Below are 27,757 nucleotides of genomic sequence, written 5' to 3'. Positions count from 1 at the left end.
TCAGTCATTCCTGAGCTTTCTTCAGTGATGTTGTAGTGATGACCTCCCACTTTAAAGACGAGAATATTGTTACACTCAAGAAACTGTCTTTCTGCACCTGCTGAATGTCCTGAGAATCATTTTTGAAAGGTGTCTCATCAGACCCTCTCATGCAAATTAACAGACTGAGATATACAGTAATTTCTTCATCAAATTGTCTTTAGTGGTGGCTTTTTTTATCTGTCAAATTGGTAGAGAGCTAATTCAATTCACAGTAAATGCTTCCGTGTGTCTCCTGTCAGAAATCACAACGGTGTAAAAAACAAAATCAAGTGAGCTACCTACAGTATTCTGTGTGTGTGATGCTGTGACATCTCTGCTACATGTCAGTTAGGTTGAGTTGCCTCTGGAAAGCCTGCAGTCATTCTTATAATCAGGATAAGACTGAGCTGTGCACCGAGCATGCCCAGAGGACCCAGCTGTGGCACCTCAGCGGAGAACAGAGCTCCCATTGTGTGCTGCTGTAACCCAACACAGTGGCACAGAGCTCAGATTAATGGCTGTGGTGCAGCACGGTCTCTCTGCGGACACAAATATAAACAGTGGGACACTACAAACGCACAGGGGGCAGCTGGGCCTCCAGTTCAATGAAGTTTGTGATGCAGTGTTGATGTTTATGAAAAGAACTTTGAATTTATGATTTCTTCAAAATCTGTGTGAGAGTGAGCATCACTTGTCTTTTTTCCGCTGTCATTGGACACATGGAGCAAAAACCAGCCTGAGATTATGAAATGAGTGAAATGTTATTCGTGATGGTGAAGTTACTTATATTGGTTATTTTTATCCAGTCTGATTTGAAGTATCACACACTGAATGATCATAAAAAATAGACTGTACATTGCATTGTAATTCAATGCAGCATCCTTGTAATAAAAACTGGATTATTATTGACAAAGGTCTCTGAGTAGAGCTGTCGTTGCTTGGACTACTATCTACTCCTTTTCATTGATCAAAAGAAGCCAAAGCTCTCAAGTTTAAGTTTTCAGTTTAAAGCAGATGTGTGAAAACTCTGGCTAAAATGTCTAAAATTGACAAAATTTAGATTTAAATCTGGAGATACCTGATCAAAGAATAATTGAATAAGATAACAAGACAATCTGTGCCAGCTTTCAATGCTTTAATAGTACTACTAGGATCATATTTTGGTCACTACCAAAAAAAGCATCAAGGTTCAATACTCACTCATCTCTCAACAGTTCTGGGAGGTGTTTCTAATATTTTGTCCACCTCATATTCATATATTATTATCATTATTCATTACTATTAAGCGTTATTTATTCAGGAACTCTCACTGAGATCAAAATCTGTTTTGCACCAGAAACCTGAGAACAGGTTACATATCCACAGGGTCACAATCATTCACATCACAATCACAAAACAACCATCAGACACACTACTTAAAACAAACATTGTGAAAAATATCAGCTAGTAAAACTTTAAAGTCTCTCAGAGGAACAAGTGTCTCTAACTTCAAGCTGTATTGAGGAGCAAAACTATTAGAAACGCCTTATAATATAATATTATGACATTTAATACAACAGCACAAAGTACAAGCAACACATTTACCACAGAGTAGAATCAACACCTCTTGAAGACTGTTAACTGGTTTTATAAACACACGTATGGCAGCACTGATGGACTTCATCACACTGTTCAGGTCTTTCGAGATGAATTGCAGATTACTGTTTTTATCATTTATCAATTTTCTAATAACTTTTTTTATAATATATGTACAGTATATGTATATGTTTATGTGCATTTAAAGATGCTGTTAGAACTGAATATCAATAAATATTTGTACCATGAGACATTTTGTATGTATTTATGTGTTTGGATATTTAACAGAACTGCAGGTCTACAACTGCTACTATCCCAGATATTATTTATCACTGCTCAGCGTTGTTTGCTTAGTCCTGCACCAACTCTCATACCACAGACATTTCACAGAAATAACTCTCCAGAATATTACCCACAACATTTTTTTCATCCCACTCAGCATAATAATTGCCTCATGCTGTGTTTGAATGTGGTAATACTGGACTTTCTCTGTATCCCTGTGCGCCAGACAACATGCTGAAGATGCTGTTTGTACAGTGATGCGTTTACTGTCAAGTCTGTTGGGAGTTACATGCCTGCACAGGGTCTCATTAACTAACTGCGTTCAGGTCAGCTTACGATCCACTAGATGACGCTCTCGGTTTTTAAAGACATGCGGCTGCAAATTGCATGTATGCAAACAGCAAATAATTTAACTTCCAGCAAAATTGTAATCTAGGCACATTGAAATCACTAGTTTATGAAATAAATTATAATTCCTGTCTGAACTAACAGTGCGTAACTTGTTTCAATCACCGAATATTCCTGAAATACTGAAATGAGTGTTTTTGGGGGGCATATTTCTATAATGTCTCTCTAAGGATATATTAGTATTACTATTTGCCCATGTAATCATTTTCTCATAGCATATTAGTGAGTCATACCTCATCATGTATGAACTTTATATTTGTGATAAGGAGAGTAAATTGATTTTTCTGTAGGCCTATTGGTTTATAATGAAAAGTGTAGCTCATATGTGAGTTTTACAATGAGGTTAAATGTAAATGAATTAACAGAGTTAATTGTCAGACTCCACTTCTAACTCAAAAACTTTGTGTCCCGCTGGTTCTGTACCCTCTCAAAGCCCTGTTGATGGATCCAGCTGGATTGAGCCGACCCGAGGTCAGTTTAGGAACGAGTCCCCGCACCGCTTCAGGGAGCGTTTGGGCTGTGAAGTCTGTTCCTGGGTCAGCCGGCTGCTTTTGGGGTGGGTGGGCGGGTTTGTGCGTTTGATTCAGGAGGCGGAGCGGGCCGGAGGGTCGGGCGTCCTCCTGATTATCTCTCTGTTAGACAACAGCACAGGACTAAATAAGTTAGAAAACTGTTTCGTGGGCGCTTTGCTCAACCGCTTATCTTTTTAAAAACTACGTTATTAATCTGCGATAACTGACCAAGAGACAGAAAAACGACGCACTGGTGAGTAAACTAACGTTAGCTAACAGTTTTCATTGTAGCTGTTCAGTGTTGTGGGAGCGTTAACAGCCGTTGAACTCAACAAGACGGGGAAAAAAACAGTATTTAACATCAAAAATGACAATCAAATGTGCTGTTAACTCGATTTAAATCAAGTCACTTAATGAATTGAGAAAGTTATGAAGGAAATCTCACGTTTTAAAGCAGCTAAATCTCAGGCTGATGGTGTGTTTGATGCCACCTGTTGCACTGAGCTGCGATGTGAAATGTCTACAAACTGCTGCTGTTCAATTCACTTCAGCTACTTTCACATGTTACTGCACAGCTCTGTTTGTCAGTTTTAATCAGCATATTTGAGACAGGATTTAATTTGTGTTTACAGTTTCTCTTGTATGCTTACATTTAATCCAATAGTGAACTCCCATTACTTTATCATATTTTCCCACAGTGTAAATCCCTGCTGGATTTAGTGACTTGGCCAGTTCACCTCTTACATTCACTCTTTCAAGGTGCTCTTTACTGATTTCTTTTGTGGTCATGTGAGTCACTGTGGCTCAGTCAGTATCAGGACCTCTATTTGACACAGAAAACTAACCAGTTCACATGAGGAGATAAAAATCTGCTTTGTTAAATCTTTGCAGAGTCTCCCCTCTGCACAGATCAAAGCCAGGAGCTTGACATCCTAACCTGTGCTCAGAGCTGACCTCTGCTCTGCAGCACAGGGGTCAGTGAAGGCAGCACAGGGACAGTGGGCCACCTCTGGAGGGTTTCCTCTTTTGCAGAGAAAAATACAATGGCAGGGAAAAAAAAGTTGCACATTTGTTGGAGCCCTTGTGTCTCAGATACATGTGACACTAAGCATGAAAGAGTCCATTGTGTCGTCTTTAGCTTTAATCTGTCCTCGACAGTACTCTTCCTCCTGGACAGGACACTTTGCGTAGGCTTTCTTCTTTCCTACCTCCTGTGCAGACTGCAGAGTGTGAAGCTGGCTATTTCTGACTAATTGCAGCACCAGGATCAACCAGTCTCTGCACTCATTGGGTTGTGGAAACCAACCTGAATTGAGTTATTCTCATGCGGTGCTGAGAGTGGGCGAAATGTATAATATCTAGGGTTTCATTGACGAGGTGAACCACCTCAGCTGAAACAAATCTACCTCCGCTAACATCATGTAAAGTTAATACACCTTCATGAAGCAGAGGTGCTAATTCATACAGAAAATGTCATATAATTATTGAGTGTTGCTATTGCTTAGGCCTTAATTTACTGACTAAATTGATTAACTAATTGAGACAAGATTTGTCAAGATCTGAGTGGCGTGCGACCTCTGCTGCTCAGTTTCCTTGGGGAAACCCTGAAATCCACCAACCTCCTGGTATCAAATTATACCCCAATTTAGTACATTTCTTGGAAAAGCTATTGAGAAACTGATAAAAGTAATTAGACAGGAATGTCTGTTTTGGCTAATCCAGTATATTATTTATCTGACAAATTAAGATAATTCATCACATTAATGCAAAAAAAATCTTAAATTGCTATAAATTTTGCAGCATTTCCCACAATGGCTTGGCTTCATACAATCAGATATTAAAGTAATAGTTACCATGACAGACACAGCGTGGAAAATGGTAAATGTCGTCCTATCACCCAGCCCAACATGGTGCCCTTTTTTTTTTTTTTTTTTTCAAAGGGTGTTGGTTGTCCATAGGTCTGTCTTCACCTAATGTGATATATCCTGTTTTGGCCTTTGTTGTCAGTCTTATCAGTGTCCTTCTTCCAGGCTCATCTCAGTCTGTCTTTATACGGTTACACCAGGTAGAATAGGACATTATCAGCAGACAAACAGGAACCTGTTGAAAGCCCATTGTCCAGAGTAACACACGGTGGCTGCTGATGGCTTTGTCTTCACCGGCTTCCCAGGCATAAATATGTCTGAAGAACACTGAGCAGCTTACTTTAATATTTGTGCCCAGTCTGATGTTTATTGCCAGCTACGTTCTCACGATGGTGCTGCAAATGTGTCAACTTTGACAACCCGGCAATTATTGTAAATGTGACAAAGTTGATCCGTATTAGGGTTTGTTGCCCTCTTTAGCTAGGCATTTCCCATGAGTGGGGGCTGCAAATTACAATGTCATTTACAAGGATCCACTGTGCCTTTGAATACAAACACACAGATACACACACACACACACAAACAGGTTATGTAGAGATGACAGAGCTTCGTCATTATTCCCCTAGTGACTCACGTTGGAGTGTTATTATTCTGTTAATACTTTTAACTGGTTTAACCTATATTCTTTACCACACACAGTAAACAATCATTTTGTTATACCATACCTGTTAGTCACTCACCTGTGAGGCCTTTCTAAACACTACCTGGTAGTATTTGCTGTTAAAAAAGAATGTGGCTCACAATGAGTCATATTTTTCAAATCCTCCATGGCGAGATAGCAGCACATTAAGAATGCAAAACAAAAGAAGAAAACGAAAGCGGACGACATGATTAAATACAGCATGACTCTAATGTTTCATTAGTGACTGAGTGTGAAACTGGGAAACATTTGTTGATATTATTGAATTATGTTGTGTCTCATTTCTGACTTATACAGCCTGTCTAAATATTTGCTTACAGAGGTGGGCCACCTGATCCAGGGAGAGGGAGTTATTTTCCTTCTGCATTCCTGATGGAGTCGTACAGAGTGACTGGCGTTCCTAACAGTGGACCACAGCGGGGCTTCATTCAACCGTCTCGCTCCTCCAGGCCCCACAGTAATGGAGCTGGTACATATGGTCTCAGCATCCGAGTCCAGGGTATAGATGGACACCCCTACGTAGTTCTGAACAACCAGGACAGGGGTCCTCAATCTTATATCCACTCCGACAGCAATGGGTACATTGACACAGAAGGCTCTTTTATTGAGAACTACCAGGAGTATGATTTCAGAGGAAGCAAGGAGGCTGGATCCAACAGCCCCTTCATGGAGTACAGGTCTCAGAAGATGTTGCATCCTACTGACCCCCAAAATGGCGTCACAGATTCACAAGGAAAGAAACCGTCCACGCTTCTGAACTTTCAGAAGCATCCCGAGTTACTGCAACCATATGATCCAGAGACCAACTCCTTGAACCTTGAAGGGTTTCACAGTCTACCCTCAAGGCCTCTTTCTCTGGCTGAGACTGGAAACAAACCCCAGAATTCCTCATCCTCATCAAAAGTGTCTGCTCCGTCCCATGTCAGGTCATCAAGCCTGGACCAAAATAAAGCCCCTGCACAGCCGGACAAAAGGCATCCTCCCTCCCAGAACCTGACCGAGACCACTCTTCCTAAGCCCAAGTCTCAGCCTCAGTCTTTGCCTCCAGCCCAGCCCACTCAGCCTCAGACCAAGCCACAACCACAAGTGGCTCAGCCGCAGTCCAAACCACGCCTCACGAACCTGAATCCACCTCAGTCCAAGACGACCTCTAAAACTCAGCCTCCCTACCAACCAGTGCCATCAGCCCAGCCTCAACCCTCCACTGTGTCAAGTCCCACAAGTGAGCAGAGCAAGACCCCATGCAGATCCCCCAGTTCCATGAGCAGCGCTAACTCCAGCCTTGAGCGCACCCGCCGTGAGCCCGATGTCCTTCCTCTACGGAGGACTGACTCCAGCGGACCTGTTCTTCAGTCCTCTTCTCGTTCCCGCCACTCCTCCTCATCTTCCACCTCGAAGGCCCTGCTGGATGAACAGATGGAGGCCCTGTACGCCGACACCATCAACCGCCACGAGAACCGGCGCTACATCCCTTTCCTCCCCGGTTCGGGCAGGGACATCGACACAGGCTCCATCCCTGGAGTCGATGAGCTCATTGAGAAGTTTGACGGCAAAGATGGCAGCCACCAGCGGAGGGGCAGGGCTGGGCGCAGAAACAGGATCAATCCAGAGGACAGGAAGCGCTCACGCAGTGTGGACAGTGCCCTCGGCCTGCGAGAAGGCTCTAGCTACTTAGATGAGTTTAGCTGCCACCGGGGCACATCAATGGAGCATGTCCTGCGGCCCTCACAGCTACGACAGCAGAAGACAGCCGGCAGTCAAGACTCCTGGCTCACGGATGGAGATGGTAGGGTCGACTCCAGGGCTCCATCTCATGTCACCAGCGCGCCCGGCTCCCCACAAAGCACCATCTCTAAAGGTGTCGGCTACATCCAGGGATACAAAAAGCCACCAACTCGCTCCTCTTCTCTGCCATTCAAGAGTAAAGAGAGTGAGGACAGCGCCTCTTCATCGCTGTCAACGTCACTATCAAAACCCTCTTCCAGTGCAGACAAAAAGGCCAGTACAGAGGCAGATGTACAGGTAAAAAAAAAACGAGATCTGTGCTGCATCCACTTTTAAGCAGCATTATGGTTGGATGTGACTTTGACAACCTTTAATTTCTTTGACTTAATTGGCGGCTTTTCATTTAAAACACCAGTACATTGTCCAACAGCCTTTATGAGTGATGGAAAGAAAACTGCTTTTTGCTTTAATATCTCTCTCATTACATTATCTCTCTCTCTCATTTCTTTTCATATCAAGGCAACACCTGATCTTCTGAAAGGTCAGCAGGAGCTTTCACAACAAACACATGAAGAGACGGCAAAACAAATTTTGTTTAATTACCTCAAGGATGGGTGAGTTATTACCATTTGACCTCTCTAATCTTTTTGTAGTTGATGTTCTTATGAATATTCATAGATTTTTGATTAAAATGTGTTATTAAAGGATTATATCCTTGGCTGACTTATGACTTGAGCATATTGTTCTCGCCAAAGCCTACATCCAACATGTTGCACCATAGGTTAATGCATCACAAAGGAAGAAAGTGTGCTGTGGGAGAGCATAAATGGTTTTTATCAGGGCTGGACTGTTTGTGATAAAAGTGAAGGAATGTGCTCTTCTTACCCTCCCATCCAGGCTGCGAATGATCCAGCTGTCTGGAGTTTGTTTTCTTGCAGAATCCCACTTTCTCTCGCCACTTTGTCTTTGCTGCACTGTGTGAAACGAGGGCAAAACCTTCTGGTTGTTTCTGAAATCAGACACTGACTGACAGTCAATGAAAGGCATGCAGGGTTAATAGGTTAAATGGAGTAAACGGAGGCAAATATGAGGGTTTAAGTGTTCTTTACAGCCGATTCGTTATTTAGCCAATGTCAGGAATTATTTAACAGACCATCGCCTGCAGCATGTTGCCTTATTTGTTACACTGACAAACAGTTTGCAGGTTCCTACAGTTCTTGCATGTACTGCAGACTTGGGGATTGTAGAAGGAGAACAGGAAACTGTTTGGGTGTGTCGGGCCACAGGTCAGGAGTCACAGGACAAAGGAAAGGAAACACAGATGGAAGTGCTGGGGCTGAAACTGAGCTACATTCCCGAGGCCCAGAAGACAAACATTCACCAACAGGGGTTATAAAGGTTTAATGAAAATCATCTGTATGAGGAGAAGGGACGTTGGGAGGCTGTTTTCTATGTCGGCCTTGTGATTTATTGAAATGATATATTTCTGTTGTCATGTGAAAATGGTGCAACATTAGTTTGGTTGGTTCTGATGTTTTCACTTCAACTGAAGGATTTTTTTGATGTTATGTGTGTTGAGAAAATCCTCCCATCTTTGGCTTTCAAAAGTCTGTCGATAAACTCAGAAATGCTTGTTCAACGCCAGAGACGAAGCTGCTTTTCTTGGTGCTCTGGAAAAGTTTATGTTTTGGAAATGTAAGGTTTTTACTGACCAGAACAATACTGTAATTTACTATCCCATAAATTATGTCACAATCAGTAGAGAACGGGCTTGAGGAACAAAAATTGTGTGGTGTGGGTGGTTATGTGACCAAATTCTGTGAATCCAGACTTATTTAAAAATCATAAAAATATACATAAATATGCAGTTTTGTTTAAATTATTATCCATATGAATAAAACTACAGCTCAACTGTAAATGTTTACTATATCATATCACTTATATCATATTATCTGAATGCGAGATAAGGAGTAGGCAATCCATAACATGTTTAAGTTGTTTACATTTGAAACCATTGGGAATTTCTTAACCCTCGCATGGTTGCTGATACATTTGTATCTCTGGTTCCCGCTAATTTTACCCGGTGATGAAATGGGGCTCTGTAGCAATCCCATTCTTCAGCCCATTCTTCCGCTTATGTGCCTCATATGTTAGTTGGTGGGTGTAATGAAGCCGTTGGTGCTCTGAGGTGACACATCAAAGCAGTATGATCCCTCCTGACCCTTTCTAAGCTGGGAATGAGTTACTCTGTTCTAAGATCTTTGTTCAACAGTCAGGAATTAATTCCTGATCCCCAAAACACTGAGAAACATTTTTTTTTTAACCTTTTATAACCAGAGTCTGTTACCTTACCTGTGTGTTTCTTTGTCTGCAGAAACAACGATAATGATGAAACAACTAAGAGGAAGGTCAACCTCGTCTTTGAGAAGATTCAGACCTTGAAGTCTCGGGCCACAGGGAGTGCACAAGGCGACAACAAAGTGAGACATTGTTATAATATTGTAATTGTGCTTCACAAACAGTTAAAGGTCCCATGAAACTGTATTGTTGTGTGTTGTGTCCACTTGCATATTTCTCTGCTGTGAAGAGTGAAGTTGGTGCACATCACAGCTCTAGTCTGTGTAACTAACTAGTTTGCTCTAACGTGAATTTTCAAATCAAACTTTAAATTTTGCCTTAACATCATGTTTGATTGAAATGATCTCAAAGCCATTTTATGGGACCTTTTTGAAGCTGTGAGCATATTATTTCTAGCTCTGAATCTTTAGCTGTCTTTGCATAGCAGGCACTGTCAGCTATTGAATATTTAAACTTAAGATAAACAAAAAAGCTGTTCAGACGTTGATTTTGTATTTTTATTCATAATGTATCTATAACATTATAACGTTATAACCCATTCATCTATGTTCTGCCGTCAGTCCTCGGGCCTAACTGCACAGACCAAAGCCCTGCAGGAGCAGAACGCTGAGTTGGAGAAAGAAATGACCGAACTGAAAAGACAGCTTGAGGAACAAAGCACGGTAACAGTCTCACTACTGAGCTTCTGACTCCAGCCTGATTGTTTTTTTAGCATGTTTATTACTGAACTTGTTGTTTGAGACTACCCTTTAATTAAAGGTTTGGTTGGAAAGGAGATTTAAGGGATTACTGTTCAACTTGTTAAATTTTAAGATATTTTGGGATCTGTTAGATATATAATTGACTAAGTTTAGCACAAAGGCGCATTTTCATGATAAAATAATAGAATAAAGTACTACAGGTTACATCTTGACTTCTTGAAAACCCGTTGCTGCTGTAGTGTTTGAGTGTTCTGCTATAATACATACAAAAAGCTATTGTTTGCAGTACAAGTTTAATTAAAACTGGGTCAGTGTCAGGAATTTTTATTTAGCAATGATCCTCTCAATCCAAACACCAAAAGCGTAATGCGAGAGAAGATTAAATGTGTTTTTCTGCACGGAAATGTCTTCATTGACATTTGTGTGCTTCACCATCAGAAGAATCAGGCTGACAAGAAGGCGGCTGCAGGTTTGAAAGAGCAGCAGGAGGAGCTGGAGCGGAGTGCAGAGGAGTGCAAACGTCTGAAGGAAAAACTGGCCAAAACAGAAGCCGAGCTTCAGACCACCGTCGAAGAGTAAGTGCAGAGTAAAGATGCTGATAATAATGAACAGCGTAGATTCATCAACCTGCTTCGCTTAATTTAGCATTTCCACGTCATTGCCAATGCCAGCATTTTTATGTCTGTTACTTAAAGTGAGATGCACATCTGGTACAAGGTGGAAAACACAATTGCAGACACCTAGGTTCAGTTCTCGGTAGTGTTACTCTACCTCCATCTTGTTTGTAAGCTCCAACACATTTGGCAGTGTATGTAGTGGGAAGCTGGTGATGAATCATGTTCTTGTTGCTGCACTATTGGCTTCTACTTGTTTGTTGGGGCTCCTGCACTGAGGGAGGTGGGAACTAGGAGGAGCAGCATGAACTTCATCCTCCTGGTGAAGGTAGGTCCTTGTTGGAAGGTGTAAAAAAAAAAAAAAAAAAAAAAAAAAAGCAGCAGTGTATATGAAGAGCTACGTGGCTTTTAACTCCTCCCTCAGGTCATATAATAATAAATAATAATAATTAGCTTGATGTGTTCATTATCAGCTGTGGTGTTGCATTGAAAGTTGCTTTGTCCTCAACATTTTCATGTGCTATGACACTGATACCAGCATTGGATGTCTGCTGATGAAACTGCTCAGATTGCTGATAGTTACAGCCCTTTCTATTTGGTTGATCTTTCTCCCTCCATATCATTATGTCCCTGGTAACTGATTTACTAATTATCCATGTAGCTCCATTGTCTCCAGTTCACATATTATACAGCCATTATTTTACTGAGCTCAGTCTGGTGTTCGCAGTCCTTCAAGTGCAGCGTGTTGCCGTTATTCATAGCTTGCTGGTTGTGTTTTTGGAGGAAAATGTTGACCTTTTAGTTTTTGTACTTGAAGGGAGATTTCGGAGGATTTTCACTCTTTGAACTCTTTTATTTCTTCCTCATTCTCTGTTCGGTCTTTGTTGTCAGTTTCTTTTTTATCTTCTTTTTGGATCTTTCATTTGTCAAAGTTAATAGAACATCGTATTTCCTTCTCAGGATGAACAGCCTTTGAGAAACATGTGGTTGAACTAGATGCACTCGTTGTGTGGTGGTTTGTTTAACTGAGCTTCACGTCACTTATCACCCTCCCGTCAGTGTTACAGCATTGGGGCAGTTTGGACATTATTGGTTTGCCAGCCTTCAGGTATTGGTTTTAACCTCTGTGCTCTGTAGCCCACATATTCAGACCCTGCACAGGTGCTGCCGTTTGTATGTGCGAATTAAGATGCAGGTGGGTGAGTGCATATGTGCATATACGTGTGAACTTACAGCGTGTCGAGAACCTGCTCTGTGTTGTGACGTGTTGTGTGGTCTGTCAGGCTGTTCCAGGTGAAGATGGAGAGGGAGCAATATCAGACACAGATCAGAGACCTGCAGGACCAGCTGTCAGAGATGCACGATGAGCTCGACTCGGCCAAGAAGTCAGCTGCTGATGGAGAGAAAGACATCATTATGGCGGTAAAGCACAGTGTTCACTCACACACTACAGAAGAAAGAAATTATTGACTTTTTTTTTTTTGCTCAAACCCTCTAAGCTCGTATAACATGTGGCTGATGGCAACTGGTTTGTTTTCACTTCTTGCTGGTAGCCTTTCTGCTCACTCTAACTGTATTACCATGAAAGAAATATATTCTTCTTCTTGAATTTAAAAAAGCCTGTATGCAAAACCACATCATGAAAATAAGTTTAGGAAAGAGTTAATTTTACACTTACAGTTTACAACTAGCCTGTCTGGAAGGAAGTCATGATTTGTTGCAAGGTATTAAACAGCAGAACAAAAACATTTGAGGATAAAATAACACTTAGCTTCCAGAAAAAACCTTGTGATATGCTATAACAATTTATGGCTTTATACGGAAAGAGTTTCCTTTTAAGACACCACAGAAGAAGCTGTCTTATCTAACAAGCATACAAGCAAACACAATATTTATACTGTATATATGAAATGTTACTTTATTGTTATTGGTTATATCCAAGAGATCTACATTCTGCCTTGTTCAATCAAGCTCTACTTCTACAAATTTTTGGTGTTTAAATTGTTTAATAAACACAGTTGCAGTGAAAAAGAAAACTGAAAGGTCACTGTTAAACTTTGTAGGTCAGCTTCAGTCTGAGTCTGCATATTCTGAGGTGAAGCTGTCAAACTCATTTTCCGCAGGATATGATGCAACTGAAGGTGGAGATGCAGGAAACTCTCCTGGCCAAGGAGGATCAGGAGGAGGTGCTGAGGAGGCGTGAGAGGGAGCTGACAGCTCTGAAAGGAGCCCTGAAGGAGGAAGTGGCCGCTCATGATCAGGAGGTGGACAAGATGAAGGAGCAGTATGAGAAGGAGATAAGCAGGCTGCAAACGTCTTTGGAGGAGGCCAAGCAGGTAATCAGCCTCCCTCTTTGTCTCCTCTCCTCTCCTCCCCCCTTCTGCCCCTGAGTTCCCCCCTCCTCATTTCCTTCACTCTCGCCCTCCCCCAATCCAGAAACGCACCCTGTCAGAGAGGAGTGTGGAGATAAGGACTGCATCAGGGGGGGCTGTAACGGGGTGTGTGTGTGTGTGTGTGTGTGTGTGTGTGTGTGTGTGTGTTTTGCATTGCAAGTTGTGCCATATGTTGGTCATCATAGTTGCTGCTTTGAAGTAACATTATTTACACCTTTCAACGAGTTTCACAGCTGCGGCACAGAGTATCAAAATACTTAGACACTGTTTTTTAAACAGGCAGAATATATCTAGAATGAGCTCGTCCCCTTAAATTACCTCAGTATTACTGTGAGTAGAAAAAGAGGCAAAGAGGGTAAAAAAAATTATAAAAATGCAGGACTTCAACATACATACATTTAGAGTCCAAAATAAAACAACAGTAACAGCAAACATGAATTGTAAACATTGAAATTTAAAATGTTATAATGAACAGATCATCATGACAAGATCATTTCACAGAACTGGACATTATATATCCTATACTGAATAGTTTTGTCACCACATTTGATACCTCACTAGTAACACCATAGTACATGCTGAAAGACAAGTTAACGGTTGACATTTCACTATTTGCAGAGTTCCTCCCATGTTTTTGTTAACCTTTTAAATCCCAGTTCTAGTTGTACATGCATAGATTTCATAATGTGTTATAAGCAGATGATTTTGTTCATATCTGCTGTGTTAATCATAAATCACAGATTCCATTATTTGGTTGTGCAGACTTCCAGAGAAACACTGATGAAAAGAGCATAAAAGACCCGTTTTTTTGATTTGTGGTGTTACTGTTTGGCCTTTTTTGTTTAAATATGCTTATCACCACAGGTCTGCTACTACAATCATCAGATACACAATAGAATAGGACAGGATGTTCACCTACACTCGACTCTTGATAAAAAATTGTCTATGTCAGCAGGAAAAACTGATAATGAAAATGAAACAAAATCTAACAGTTAAAGGTAGCACGTCATCATTTTTCATGGGAATTCTTTCCAGCCAGTCAAGTGTGGAGGTGTTTTCTTATCACAACTTGTTTCTCAAGGGAGGAACATTTTCTTGGAAGGAGGATGTTTGATAATGACATTTAGAGACATTTACTTTTATATGGACTTGATAGCAGTTGCCTTACTGGCAAGGTCACTATTTTGACTTTGGCAAGTCTCAATTAAAGGTTCCAATATATTCCGAAACGGACTGGACACAGTTCTGCTTTTATTGCTTTGGCAAGACATTAACTTCTTAAAGTCTGTACATCAAAATTTAGAACTCTCCTCTGACCCTCCATTATGCAAATCTGTGTTACTTCTGCACCACAATGATAACAGTACCAGTGATGAAACAGCCATTACTTAAAAGCAGATGATTAGAAGTGAATCTCATCAGAGCAGGTAGGGTTTGTCTTGACAACTGTTGCTCCAAAATGCAGGAAGGTGAGTTAAGATGAGATGCGCAGTGGTGCAGGGAAGGAGACGGCACACTGTGTTGACTGAAGACACATTGTTTTCAGTAGGTCGCCGTGTGACTCACATGTGTCCTGTTTGTCTCAAAGAGTGGAAGTTGTCCTTGTTCTCAGCTTCCTGCAGGCATGGTGGGGGTCCACAGCAGCACAGCACTCTGTCAAGAGTCTATGACAACATTTCTTTTTGTCGAACAGAGGTACTGCTCCCCCGAGGGAGTATGTCAGAATGGGATTTACCCTCAATGCTTTGTAAACACTTGGAAAGATGAAGTCATTGTTTGTTCCTCTTTTAAGAAATAATAATTTCTTATTCAATGGAGCCCTTTCCTTATGTCCTTGAATTAATGTTGTGTGTCCTCAGGTTACACTTGGTGACACATTTGTAGATTAGAAGACTGTAAATATTAATTATCATGCAGAAACATTAACTCAGATTCTTCCATTTAGTGGCACCATATATGTTTACCTGTTTATATAATCTGTTTATGTTGGGGCAATGTGCAAATGGATTATAGGATGGATACATTGGCATTTAAAAGACATAAGTTAAATAATTTTGTATTCTTAGCTAGAAAATAAGCATTTTGCCAGCATGTAGGTATTAAATACTCTGTACGTTTGGATAGTGTAGTAATAGGCACATATGTGAAAATAAATCTTCCAAAAAAATACAGTAAATATAATTAAGTGGCCAATAGTCTGAGCTACAGGTTAATGAGAAAGTCTGACATTAAAAGTGAAAGTTGCCTATTATCTCTTGTACACTTCTACTTGGTGTGAGGGTGTCAGACAGAGGAAAGAGAGAGTCAGAGAGAACTGTGCATCTTTTCCCTCCCCGTCTCCAGCCAAAGTGCAACCCCCCCCACACCCCCTTTTGTGTGGCCCTGATGTTTGCGGTGACCAGTGCGTCCCATGCAGAGAAGAATGCTGGAAACTGGAGCACTAAATTGCTCTGTATACCAGTTAATTGCAGTGGCAAGCCATCACTAATCTAATGAGCTGCCGTCCCTGAGTTACGTCGTGTCCCCTCTTCTTTCTGTGCCATGAAAGAGCGGGGGTAATTGTGGACCTCAGAAGAAAATGAATGATGAGTTTGTTTCACACAATAATAGCAGCGGGGGTTGGGACATGCTGAATAAGTGGGTCAGTATGCTGTAGAGAAGGGGATGCATGGCCGACCCCCTGAAAGGAACGGGGGGCCTGTTTTGTGTCTTAAATTGAAAGCTGCATTGTATTTTCAATGAGCTGAAATCTGTGGAATTTTATCAAGGTTGAAAAATCGTCAAACTTTCTCAAGAGAGACTATGAATTTGCTTATTTAGACAGGTGTTACTAACACGAGTTCTCAATGTTCTGTAACAAAAGACGTCTGCGCATTTGGAACTGGATTTGATCTTTCATGTCAGCATGCGCTGGTATGCAAAAAATGTGGAAAGATGAGGTGCAGCGAGTAGAGAGGAGGGTTTGTTTCCAAGAATGCCTGGGTCAAAGTGGAGAATGTGCACCCTGCAGACCTTCTTCACTCAGCTCCAGCTCTGTTACAGTGCACCCACTCCGACCTGCGGGAGAGGCTTGGATCTTTTCATTTATGCCTCTTCAGGGTGCTGCAGTTGCATCTCCATCTCTGCAGCGCTCCACACAGTGTTAGAGGCTTTAATAGGTCTCAGCCATACTCACCCTTCCTAACTGTAAAGACAGAGCCTTTCGCTTATCACACCATTTCCAGCTCTTGTTATGTTTCAACTTCAGCCCCGAGCCACAGTGTGTTACACGGCCACATTGTTATCAGGCTCTTATCTGTAACCTCAATCCACAAATGCTGTATTTTTTCATTTCCTAACTCCACAGTTTACACACAAGACTCCGCAGTAATCTCCCACTCACCTAAATGCAGTTCATTTTCTAGCCGGTGCCATCCGCGTCCGTATCTCAACCTGCCTCTTGAGTAATCTCTGCCAGTGTGTAAACTGAAGTCTCACTGTCTGATCATCAGACTGACGTAGCCCAGAGAAGAGTACCCCCTCAGGCTTGTTTTGAAAGTAAAGACTCCTGCATGAGTCTGTGTGTTTGATGATAGCACTATATTTCCCAGCGTAGCTTTAGGAGCTAATTTAGCAGGTGACTGGAAAGAGGAGGACGCAGATGCAGGGCAGCGAGTGAGGAGGGAAATGATGGACAGAATTTCTGGATCTTGACAGAGACGGCGAGGAGTTAGCTGTTTATACTTGTAGGAATATTACATCTTCCAGGGCTTCAAAGAACTTTCATGGTAGCTGTATATATTGATGACATTAACACTTTAAAAAAAACGGGAGCTAAATGTTTAGTAGCTCAGTCAGAAAAGGTGTAGTTCAGAAAATGTTGCCGCCTGGCCATATGAGGGTCACACCCATGTGAAACCAGGCCTGGATGTTTGTGTTTATTGTACCTCGCTGCCTCAGTGTGGATGTGGTTGGAGCCTAATCTGCTAAAATAACTTGCAGGAGTCGACCTGCACACCTCCTATTGAGGTGAACTAGAAGATTTGAGACTAGTGGTTAAAAGCTTAACTTTTATTGTTATTTTTTTAATGAAATAATGAATCAGAGGCTTGAGGCATGCATGTTTGAGCTGTTAGTGTGATTGTTGTGGGGTGTGGATTTTGGCGTTCCTTCTCTGGCTCACAAGTTTATTCAAACCTTGTCTTCTTTGGCCTTTAGCCTGGAAAACTGGCACGTAGAGTTTTCTCCCCACTTTGTCTTTCTGCTGAGACTTTACTGAGCCTCTGATTGAGTTTTGGCCAGGATGGCGGTGCATGATTAAATTGGCACCAAGGGGCCTGTAAGTCAAAGTCGGAATCACACTCAACTAACTTTCTTAATTTGACAAATGCCCTGTAATTACTGCAAGTATTTTTAAGAACTGGTACCTTTGGTACTTGACGTCATATTTTCTCCCTTCACACTACATGATCCAGTTTTACATTTTAGACATGAATAGATTCACAGACTTTTGCTGAATATTGTACAAAAAGGCTGTAGATCAGATACTCCCACTGTTTTTAATGTCCAGAAACCTGAGTGAGATCAGAGACCCCAGTTTGATCAAATCTGTTCCCAGGAGACACAAAAAATAAATGTTTTCTGTTATATGAGTCTGTACTGACTCACAGAAAGTCTTTTGGATGAAGCAGAGTGACTGTACTGAAAGGATTAAAATGGGCAGTCCTGTGATCATCACAAATAGGTGAGATAGGCTGTGTTCACTTTTTTTCTGATGAATTTGTTGTTTTACTAATCTTGTAAGTTAGGTGCACCATGATGAAGGCACATCAACACATTTTAATGTCATAAAGCTATGCTTGTTATGTGATAATTGCAGTTGGCAATAGTTGTCAGCAAACAGTGTTTATGGTGTCAACACCCAAGAGGCATATTTGACACTTTTGGAAGGATTGAGGACATTTCATCAAAAAACTATTTAGGAAACAGTTTTCTCAAACACTCTTTTTATTTATTTTTTTTTAGATCAGAAAAACATCAGTGTCTCTTAGAGCATTTGTATTTTCACAGTCTCACTGGTCTCTGTAATCTCATTTTATACCTAAATACCCCTGCAAGCCTGCAGTTTGGCTCGGCACAGAGACTCCTTTTAAAGGAGGTTTGTGTTTCCATTTCTCTGAGGACAAGACAAGATTTGATTACTGTCCTCTTTTGACCAAAGAGATGCCAATGCTTCTCAGCTCTCACGTTTTAATTTCTACTTCAATCCTTCCTTTCAGTCCATGACAGACCCTCTGTTCCAGTTAACCTCAGGTCTGGGTGCCTTTTTTAATAACAGAAGCCGTTGTATTTGTAACACATACTTGCTGGCAAAGCAAATCAAGGCTTCTGCATCACCAGTGGAGTTGTGTTTTTCTTTTCCTGATATGAGGGTTATGTACAGATAATGTGATACCATACAGGAAATGACCTGTACTCTGAATGACCTTGGTCAGTTTTATGCTGCATTTAAAAAGGCATGTTTGGATATGTAGCCACATTTCACTCCTTATTCTATGCTTTCTTGGCTTTAAAATATATGAAACAAATGAATTTTGTCTCTGGTTGCATCACTTCAGCTGTCAAAAAGTTCAGACCTGCTACAAGGAAAAACAGGATTGGTGACTTTATTGTGTCTCCTGCCAACCAGACAGGCAGTAAGCAGCTGACTGGCCAATAAACACAAAATACACGTCTACAACACTCATCACTCTGTTATACTATATTCTGTCTGAAGGAGTCAAAAGATCACACAACTTTAAAACCAGCATCCGTCCTCTGATTGGTTCATGTAACATAGAAAGGAATTTAAATGAACAAAAATGGTGACAAGAAATGAAAGACGTTTTGACAGTACAGGATATGTGAGAGAAATTGTCTTCCTTATGGATCTGTTGCAGAAGTTTTGTTTCTGTTGTTGTGGATCACAGAAATCACAGTTAACATGTTTTTGCAGCTGCTGCAGAAAGAAGGAAATCATGTGTTTGAGTGCATCCTGGTTTGGACTACCTCCAGCTGAGTGCACACGCGAAATTAGAAAACCAGAATAGCTCGTCATCATTTAGCAAATTAGCAATTCACCAGGCAGCTTAAAGCATTTTTACATAGTAGTAGTAGTAGTAATTAAGTAAATTGATGTGATCATTGTGGTAATTGTTTGTGATGTACATGACAGGAGTTGTTTTATGGCCTTGTGATGGTTTTATCAATAATACTTTCCTGACCGTGCCAAATCAGATTAATAATTAATAATGGTAATATGCTTACATAATAGTAAGTATATTACATAGTGCCATAAATGATTATTAATTATTTCAACATCAATAAATTATTATCACATTCATTTGAAACTCAAGAATATAACAAGCATAAACAAAGCATCACCAGGAATATTATCAGCCTCCATTCTGTTGGGTTTTCTAGAACAAATGTTTTCAGAGTCTACCAGATGGAGGACTTAGTGAAAACATACCTCCAACATGTTTGTCTTCAAAAAAAGAAAACAAAGCACATGCAGGGCAACATCAGGAATTAGGGCAGAGAGAAATGATAAAATGTTAGCAGCTGGCTTTACGGAAAATTTGGAAAACTCCCAGTTTGTTTACAGTAATTATGAATGTACTATATGTATTCAGTTCTCCTTGTCTACTCATAGGTCTCTGTAGAGTTGTATATGAACTCGGTTAGATGTAATTAGCTACTTAACAGGTTCCATGACAGCTTGTATACAGCATCATGAATATTTTTATGATGTTTTTGAAATTGACTGTTCTAACTAATAGAGGGATTAATCTTGCTAAAGTTATTGTTCACAGAAATGTGGCATGAAGAAACACAGGAAAATGATCAACAATCTGCTTGGTTGTGGGTTACTGTCGCAGCTGTGTTTATTTTTGGACCATCGCGGCTCTTTTGTTAAGCTGGTAGCTGATTTGGTGGGAATAACTGAAAGAGCCAAGATTTCACTACAGCACACGACCTGCGACACATTGTTCACTTCAGCATTCATGCCGCGCTTCAAAGACTGCACAAAGTTAGTTAATGTGCAACTTAATACAAACAGTTTGAGTACACAAGTCAAACTTTGAGTTAAGGTAGAGGAAAAAACGAGTCATATTACCACATATTCCTCTTGTGATATTGTACTAATACACTCAAGTCAGCTTGTGTTGACAGTCTCTTTGTTAAATTTAAAGAGCTGATAGAAAATTGTATTAAATGGACAAAATAAATAAATCATTGTCTAAATAGCAAATAAACTGATTGTTTTGTTAGTACTAATTCTTCAGTGGTTGTTAGCTAATCTTTAATAATGTTTTAACACTTAATAAATGTTTAACTTTTCGTAGTAGTGAATAAGAAAATAATCAAGCTGGTGAGGCCACATAAAAAACTGAATAAATAAGTATAAGACATTAGTTGGCTAATAGGTAATATTAATGGTTCTTATGCCCCTAATTGTAACATTAGAGGTGACTTTTTTTGTCGTATAGTTTAAGGAAAGTTGATCTTTCCACAAGCTTCTACAAACGTCACTGCGTCCCTCCTGCTTCCTCTCACAGACAGCAGCGGGCTCTGCTACGTGTCTCTGACTCGGTGGCTTTGCCCATGTTTTTAACTCAAATGACCCAGTGTGGGAAGTGGGACAGGCGGAGAGGTGTGAGGGCTGAACTAGTTGTGTATGTTGTGAAAAGGGAACATCGACAACACACAATATCAAATCTGTATTATTGTAGTGAAAGCTGTGTTAAGCCCCCTTCCTCACCCGTCCAGTCCATATTTCCATTCCTGGGTTTCCACCCTCAACACAATCATAACATAACCAATAACAACCATGTGGATTACCTGTTATTCTTAAAGCAGTGGAAAAAATAATGTAACTCAATCACAATCATAAACACAGATGCAGATTTTGGTCATATTAGAATGAAGGCCAGTTAGAAGCATTGATCAGCTATAAAAGATATAGATAAAGATAATATTGTATATTTGTATATGCATCATATTTAATCTTTGTGGTAATTTAATATGTTCATTCTCATTAGTATGGCTGATCTTGAGAACTGAAACACTGTTATCTCTGGATTTGGCAGAGGGCTCCTCGCTGCTGTGACTAAACTAAATGACCCAGTGAAGCAGAGACGAGGGCGGCTCTGTGCTGACTGGGGAAACCGGTCCGACTGGCCTGCCAGCACTGAAGCAGGGAGGCACTTGTCACCTTTGTAGTACAGGAGGTGCCTCTATTCACGCGCAGTGACAGCAAGATGAGCTGACCAATGAGAGCCTCTCACCTTAGTCACAAAGGGTATTAATGGTTGAAGAGTTTTAGACTTTGGGTCCCAGCAGAAGCAAAATTTTGCATTTCTAAATAAGTTACCACCTTCAAAACTATAATGCCCAGTGACAAATAAAACTATTAACTGCTGCTGCTGCAGTTAAAGGGAACTCATGTAGGTTTTTCTGATATTATGAGGGCCTGAGCACCAAGCGGTGCGAAGGCCGTATTGGATCTGAAGGAATTATTATTTTTCTTCTCTATTATTATTATTCTTCCAAAACAAACACATTTTTGAGGGCCTAAACATGCACGAAAAGTTGTTTAACTTTGCACAGACATCAGAAGTGGTAAAAAATTTAATATTTTATGGGTCTCGCAAAAAGGCGGGGCAAAATGGCTCGACAGCGCCCCTTAGAAAATTAAGAAAATCGAGCCCCTTGACACGGATTGTTGTAGAAGAACGAAATTCGGTATGCATATGTATCATGACCAGACGCACCAAAAAGTCTCTTGGAGACATACCCTAAGTCCAACAGGAAGTCAGCCATTTTGGATCAAATCTGCGATTTTGACGCCGATTTTGCCATTTCCAGGCCGCATACTTTAACGAAGTCCTCCTAGAGATTTGACCTCAGGACTTCAAATTCAGTCAGTATCATCTACAGACCTTGGAAATGAAAAGTTATCAAAACGGTGAGTTTTCGACATTGCCAAGGGGGCGTGGCTGGGCGGTGAATTTCGATCCTTCGCCATGAAAATTGAAACGGCCATAACTCCGGCATACACGATCCTAAGAGACCCAAACCTTTTATGCTTGTAAAGAGTCCCGTCCTGAACACATCAATGTGTCAATATTGGATCTAAGTCATAGCGCCACCTACTGGCAACAGGAAGTTTGAAGCACCACTCTTTTAGCGCCCCCTACAATATTTCAACGAAGCAGCCCCCACCCCACGTTAAACCTACATGTATGAAAATTGGTACACACATGTGCACAAAAAAGTCTCTTGGACCCATAGCTGAAACCCAACAAGAAGTCAGCTATTTTGAATTTAGTGGTCAATTTTGGCGATTTTGCACATCTTATATTTTAACGAACTCCTACAGAATTCATCATAATGACTTAAATATCAGTGTGTGTCATCTAGACTAGTTTGTGATGAAAAGTTATCAAAGGATTTAGTTATGGTTGAAGTGTGTGGCTGTGGTGTGGTGTTGAGTTTTGATGTTTCGCCATGACAGAGGAAATTGCTATAACTTTAGTGTACATGGTTGGATCTGCCTGAAACTTGACATGTTTGATAACAGCCCCAGCCTGAACACGTTTACATGACAACATTCAGTCATTGATGCAAACTGGCTCCATAGCGCCCCCTACGACATTTCAACGCAGCAGCAGGTAAAATAGTGGACAAAGGAAGTGATGTTTATCTCCTTCTTGCACTGTCTGAAAACAGCCCAGGTCTGAAGACATCTACATGCCTGTGACAGAAGCCGTTCTACTGCACCATGCCCCGACGTGCGCAAAGGTGTGAGGGCCCGATCATCGCTGCTTGCAGCTTTAATTGTCATTGGAACCCATATTTTATGAGTTCCTCTTCCTGCTGATTATGATGTAATTTAGCAGGATGTTGTCCACTGTAGGGATTTTTGCAGCACTTTGCAGCAGTACAAAGTGTACTGCTTGAGAATAACAAACCAGTGTTTCTAATGGTGCATTTTTCTGTGGCACCTTTCACCAGTTTGTCACCTACTGTGTTACAACTCAGTCAGTTGGCACGTCAAGGCAGCGGGGTGTGTATGAATGTGTGTGTGAATGTGTGTGTGCTTGTGTGCCCACACACATGCCGTGACGTACTTGGATGTCACCACTGTGTGTGATGAATATCAAATAGTAACCTGCCAGTCCAGGAGGACAGCATTGACCTTTTCATTAACCCTTGAACACATTTTCCCACCTTGAGCGTTTAGTTTATTTAATTCAATTTTTCCCCTGTTTCAGCTCCTTTATGTAGTGAATCAATAACTACAGATTTTGTAGATGTCCGTTTTACTTTTGTGACCACCTGTTAACAAGTGTGGGCATTCCTCCTCCTACTTAGAGAAACAGGAAACTGCCAAACCTGTTTTCTGACATTCCATACCAAAAAATCTTGTTTCTGAACAAACCATGTGTATGTCTGTTGTCTAACCGATGCTGTCACTCTCAGGAGGGGTGTCATCACAACTGAAACCTGTTTTCTGTCGTACTGATTGAGTCGTGTGGTTGTTGTCATTTTTCTTTGTCTTTGTCTCCTTCTCTGACACACTTATTTCCGCCTGTCTCCCACTCTTTCTTTCGGCACAGCACGCCACCCTGAAATGTCAGCACCAAAGCAGACTCTTCATTCATAAATCTGGGCACAGGGAGAGTTCAGAGGGCCCCCCGCTGTATTGAAATTATTGCAGGCCAACACTGGCAAACTCTGGGTTTATGAGGGAATCAAATATTTCCAAGCAGGAAGTGATCACAAGATACGTCTAAAAGGATGTCTCAATGCAGTCTAGAAATGTCAGGCTGAAACGGTTTTGTGTGGCCCTGTCTCTCTCCCCTGTTTCTAGTAGCTTGATGACTTTGTGTGGCCCTCAATCAGCAGAGAGAATGAATGAAAACTCAGATCTGGTTCCCTTCATTTGAAGTTTATTATGAAGTGTGAAAGAATTACAGGAGGACATTGTTATTCTGTGTCTCCACAGCAAAAAAGGTTCAATGAGAAACTGAGCACTACAAATAGCTTTTTTTTGCGTTAGGTATTTCAGGGAGTCTCAAATGTTCCATCATGCATCATTGTTCCACTTTCTGTTGAGTGTTACAGACTCCTGCTTTCTTTGCACTGAAGCCTTGTGTCTTCATCTGATCTCCAGAGCAGCGCAGCAGTGGTCCGTGAGAAGGCTGAAGTGGAGGCGGCCAAGGGTGCGGTGGAGGGCCAAGCAGGACGACTGACCCAAGAGGCTGAGCGGTTGCGCAGGCGGGCGCAGGAGCTGGAAAACGAGGTGGCCAAACTCAACCGCATCATCGATGAGGCCAAGCTACAGGAGAGCAGGCTGGGAGACAGAGTTGGCCGACTGGAGGTGAGCTGTCAAGATGCAAAAAAGAGGGAGTCTGAGTCAGTCACAGAACTGCACTGATGCTGTTTTTGATAAGTTGCTGGCTTTGTTTCTTTATTGACATTGCAGCATATTATATAGAATTCTTATGTATCATAATTTGCACTTAAACAGAGAGAGAAGAAGCAACTGGAAGAGTCTTTGGCTGAAATTAAGGAGCAAGAAGAGGAGATGTCTCGTGCCAACCGAGCATTAACCATCCGGCTGGAGGATGTGCAGGTGAGCTCACCACACAGTATGTGGAAAAAACATCTACCACAAGTACAATTTGACATATTCACTACTGTGTCCTTCTATAGAGGAACTTGACCAAGCTGAGCTGTGAACACAAGGAGTTGGAGGAGAGGTTACAAGAAGAGAAGGTTCAGAAGGAGCAGTTCAAGAACATGAAGAATGATATAGAAGACGAGAGGAGGCTGCTGGACCGGACCATTGACAAACTGCAGAGGGAGGTGAGCATACTTGAGTCTGAACTACTGTAACATCCATCCAGTTACCTCACGAGGATAGTTGGGCTCTGATTGCTGATTTCAAGTTGGTGAAATGTGTTTGTTCAAGTCTAATAAATACCTTATCAGATTGTTTTAAATCTAAGATTTCAGTTGTAGTCTGTAAAATGTAATTTCTTTAAACAATAGCAAGTGTCCACTCAGTTTCACATGCAGCCCAGGTACTCTTAAGGGGCTATTGAAGTTGATGTTTAGAAAAACCTTTTATCTATTGTAGTCACGAATATTGGTTTAAAACATTGACCTGTTTTCAGCCTTAGGGCAGAAATACAGTAAAAGTGTAAAAGTAAGAGTGCCTGAATGTTTTCTTTTCCATGACCAATAAATTATTTAACTTTTGTAATTAAAATTTAAGGGATTCAGAAGGATTCAGCTTCAATATTCAGATTCAATGCAACATTCATTCCTTAAACCTAGTATTAGTTCTCTACTTTTTGTTTCCCTCCTGTTTTGGTCTTCACTCTCACTGTGCCCTCAGATGAACGATATCGTGGAGGCATCACAGTCGTCCACGCGGGAGCTGCAGGAGCAGATTGATATTTATAAGGAGAAGAACCGTCGGGAGCTGACCGAGCTACAGCGGCTTCTGAAAGAGCGAGGACAGGAGCTTGACAAGTACCTACTGGCCAACAAAACTCTGCAAGAAGAGGTACAGTGGGGCTGTGAATGCTGACACTGCTTTCATGGTTAGAGTGGTCAAATCAAGGCCATCATTAGTCAGGCCAACCAAGCCTCCCATGCACAACAGCGCATGAGCCATTGTTCTGACTCAGCCAGTTCAACATCATTTTATCCTTTCAGAGAGCGATGTCATCACTTAGGTATTTTTGCTCCCCCTCTCAAACCCAAAACGTAGTATTATACTGAAGTAGTCGCGCCAAGTCAAGTCATAGAAAATCTTTAATACTTATTAAAATGATGTTTAAGCTCAGTGTTAGAATTAAAAAGGAAATGTGGTGAATTCCTTCATAATCCTTTGATGGGTGGTCATGTAATACCATGATAGTCAAACTTCATAACCCCTGACCGCTCTGCATTTCTTGCAATGGAGCTTTTTATCCTTGTCAGCACTTGAATGTTAGGAATGTTTTTGTTGGAATAGATGAATGTGAATAATTTGTGTTAGTAAGGACGGCTCATGTTGTTTTATTTATTTATCAAACATTTACTTAAAGAGGAAGGACATATTTACAGTGACCACCCAGAAATAGTTTTATAGTTCAGTGAAAATAGAAATGTTTCAGGACAGTGTATGATAATAGCATAGAGAAGGCATCAGGATCAAGGTAATTTAAAGTCACACATTTATAATACAGATAATAGTACAGAGAAGAGGCAGCAAATGCAAAAGAATCATTTTCCTTGTATAGGATTTTCTTGATTTTTCTTGAGGCTACAAACAGATGTTGTGTGATATTGTCCTTCCGTGGATTTGTAGCAAGAACATATTGTTGTTTTCCAAAGCTACACATTAAATATGAATCTGACACTTACTGTTTTCAAATGTCCAGTGTCAAAGTTTGATGTGGTTACATAATAAGAAGAGGAGGAAACAAAAAGAAAGAATATCTAATATGTGCAGGTTCCCTGTGGAGTTTTTGACCACTACAGTAGTTTAGATGGGCGAGTCCCTGAATTGTTTGTGTCTTGTTTACTGATAACACGCACACAAGAATAAAGTGCACACTATGAGCTCAGGGGGGGAAACACATTTCTGCTGACTACAGAGGGAGGTAACCGTTAGAAGTAATGTGTCATAAAAAAAACAAAAAAAACATTTCAAAACATTAAAAAAGACATGTTGCAAATGATTTATGAGGTGGGAAATACATTCAGTATGTTTGTTAGGCCTTAAGGACACACATAACGTACCCAAACACTGTAAACAAACCCTGTCTGTTTATATGAAAGCTCAGCTTGGTACCTTTTAATAGAGCTTTTGGCAGGCTTATGCTTTGATTTTAAGCTCAACATGCTTTGAAAAATATATGAGATTTTTTTCTCTGGGTGGGAAATGTCTCCTGTAGAAGTTAGTTGCAGCCTTTACTTGACATGCTAATGTGCTGCCACTCAGTTTTACAGATTCATTGATATGGATGTTCCTGTTAGTGTTCAACGTAAGGACAAGGTCAGGGTACAGGTTCTTCCTTTTTTTTCTGTCTACATCCATGCTGATGTATCGTTGTCCAGCTGCCTCACAGGAAGAGGAGGATGTCAGTGTTGTGATATCATTGTTGTGAAAGCTGTGCTGGCTGGACTCACATCCTCCTCCTCCACCTCTCCTGAGAAACTGATTACTCTGGACTGGACGCAGTGAGCACACTTTTCCAGCTGTTCTCCAATGCCCCGTCAGTCTCTCCACCCATGTGAACTTGGCAGACCATTACTAAAATTACCAGCATAGGCCACATACATCCTTCTTTTTCTCGTTTATTTAACCAGGCTAAAGTCTTGTCGAGAAGTCATTCCCTCATTAATACAGCAGTTCATTCATTTCCAGATTTTCTCACAGATATTCAGGGTCTGAGAGAGGACGGGCGATTATCTCATTATTACACTTATTACATCTTTGTTTGCCCAGCCCTAGTTTTATAGTTTACACTAGGTTTTACTTAAGTATTTTCATGATGAAATATGGAATAATTCTGCAC

General features: G+C 41.0%; 1 protein-coding gene across 3 annotated transcripts in view; it reads left to right on the top strand.

Moving 5' to 3' along the window:
* Positions 1 to 2,893: 2,893 nt before the first annotated feature.
* The window catches only part of cgnl1 (cingulin-like 1), a 31,200-nt gene continuing 6,336 nt past the window's right edge, over positions 2,894 to 27,757 (top strand). For 2 of the 3 annotated variants that reach the window (XM_067589862.1, XM_067589845.1), the window contains exons 1-12: positions 2,894 to 3,051; positions 5,684 to 7,385; positions 7,608 to 7,702; positions 9,463 to 9,568; positions 10,007 to 10,108; positions 10,586 to 10,722; positions 12,045 to 12,183; positions 12,885 to 13,097; positions 24,355 to 24,561; positions 24,712 to 24,816; positions 24,897 to 25,049; positions 25,585 to 25,755. In XM_067589862.1, coding sequence (XP_067445963.1) covers positions 5,736 to 7,385; positions 7,608 to 7,702; positions 9,463 to 9,568; positions 10,007 to 10,108; positions 10,586 to 10,722; positions 12,045 to 12,183; positions 12,885 to 13,097; positions 24,355 to 24,561; positions 24,712 to 24,816; positions 24,897 to 25,049; positions 25,585 to 25,755 — 3,078 coding nt within the window. In that variant the 5' untranslated portion in view covers positions 2,894 to 3,051; positions 5,684 to 5,735. The remainder of the gene's footprint in view (positions 3,052 to 5,683; positions 7,386 to 7,607; positions 7,703 to 9,462; positions 9,569 to 10,006; positions 10,109 to 10,585; positions 10,723 to 12,044; positions 12,184 to 12,884; positions 13,098 to 24,354; positions 24,562 to 24,711; positions 24,817 to 24,896; positions 25,050 to 25,584; positions 25,756 to 27,757) is intronic. The other variant, XM_067589853.1, reaches the window with a different exon arrangement.

The sequence above is a fragment of the Thunnus thynnus genome, chromosome 1 (assembly GCF_963924715.1).
Source record: "Thunnus thynnus chromosome 1, fThuThy2.1, whole genome shotgun sequence".
Taxonomy (NCBI): domain Eukaryota; kingdom Metazoa; phylum Chordata; class Actinopteri; order Scombriformes; family Scombridae; genus Thunnus; species Thunnus thynnus.
The sequence above is the reverse complement of the archived record's forward strand: the minus strand, read 5'-3'. Positions and strand labels throughout refer to the sequence as shown.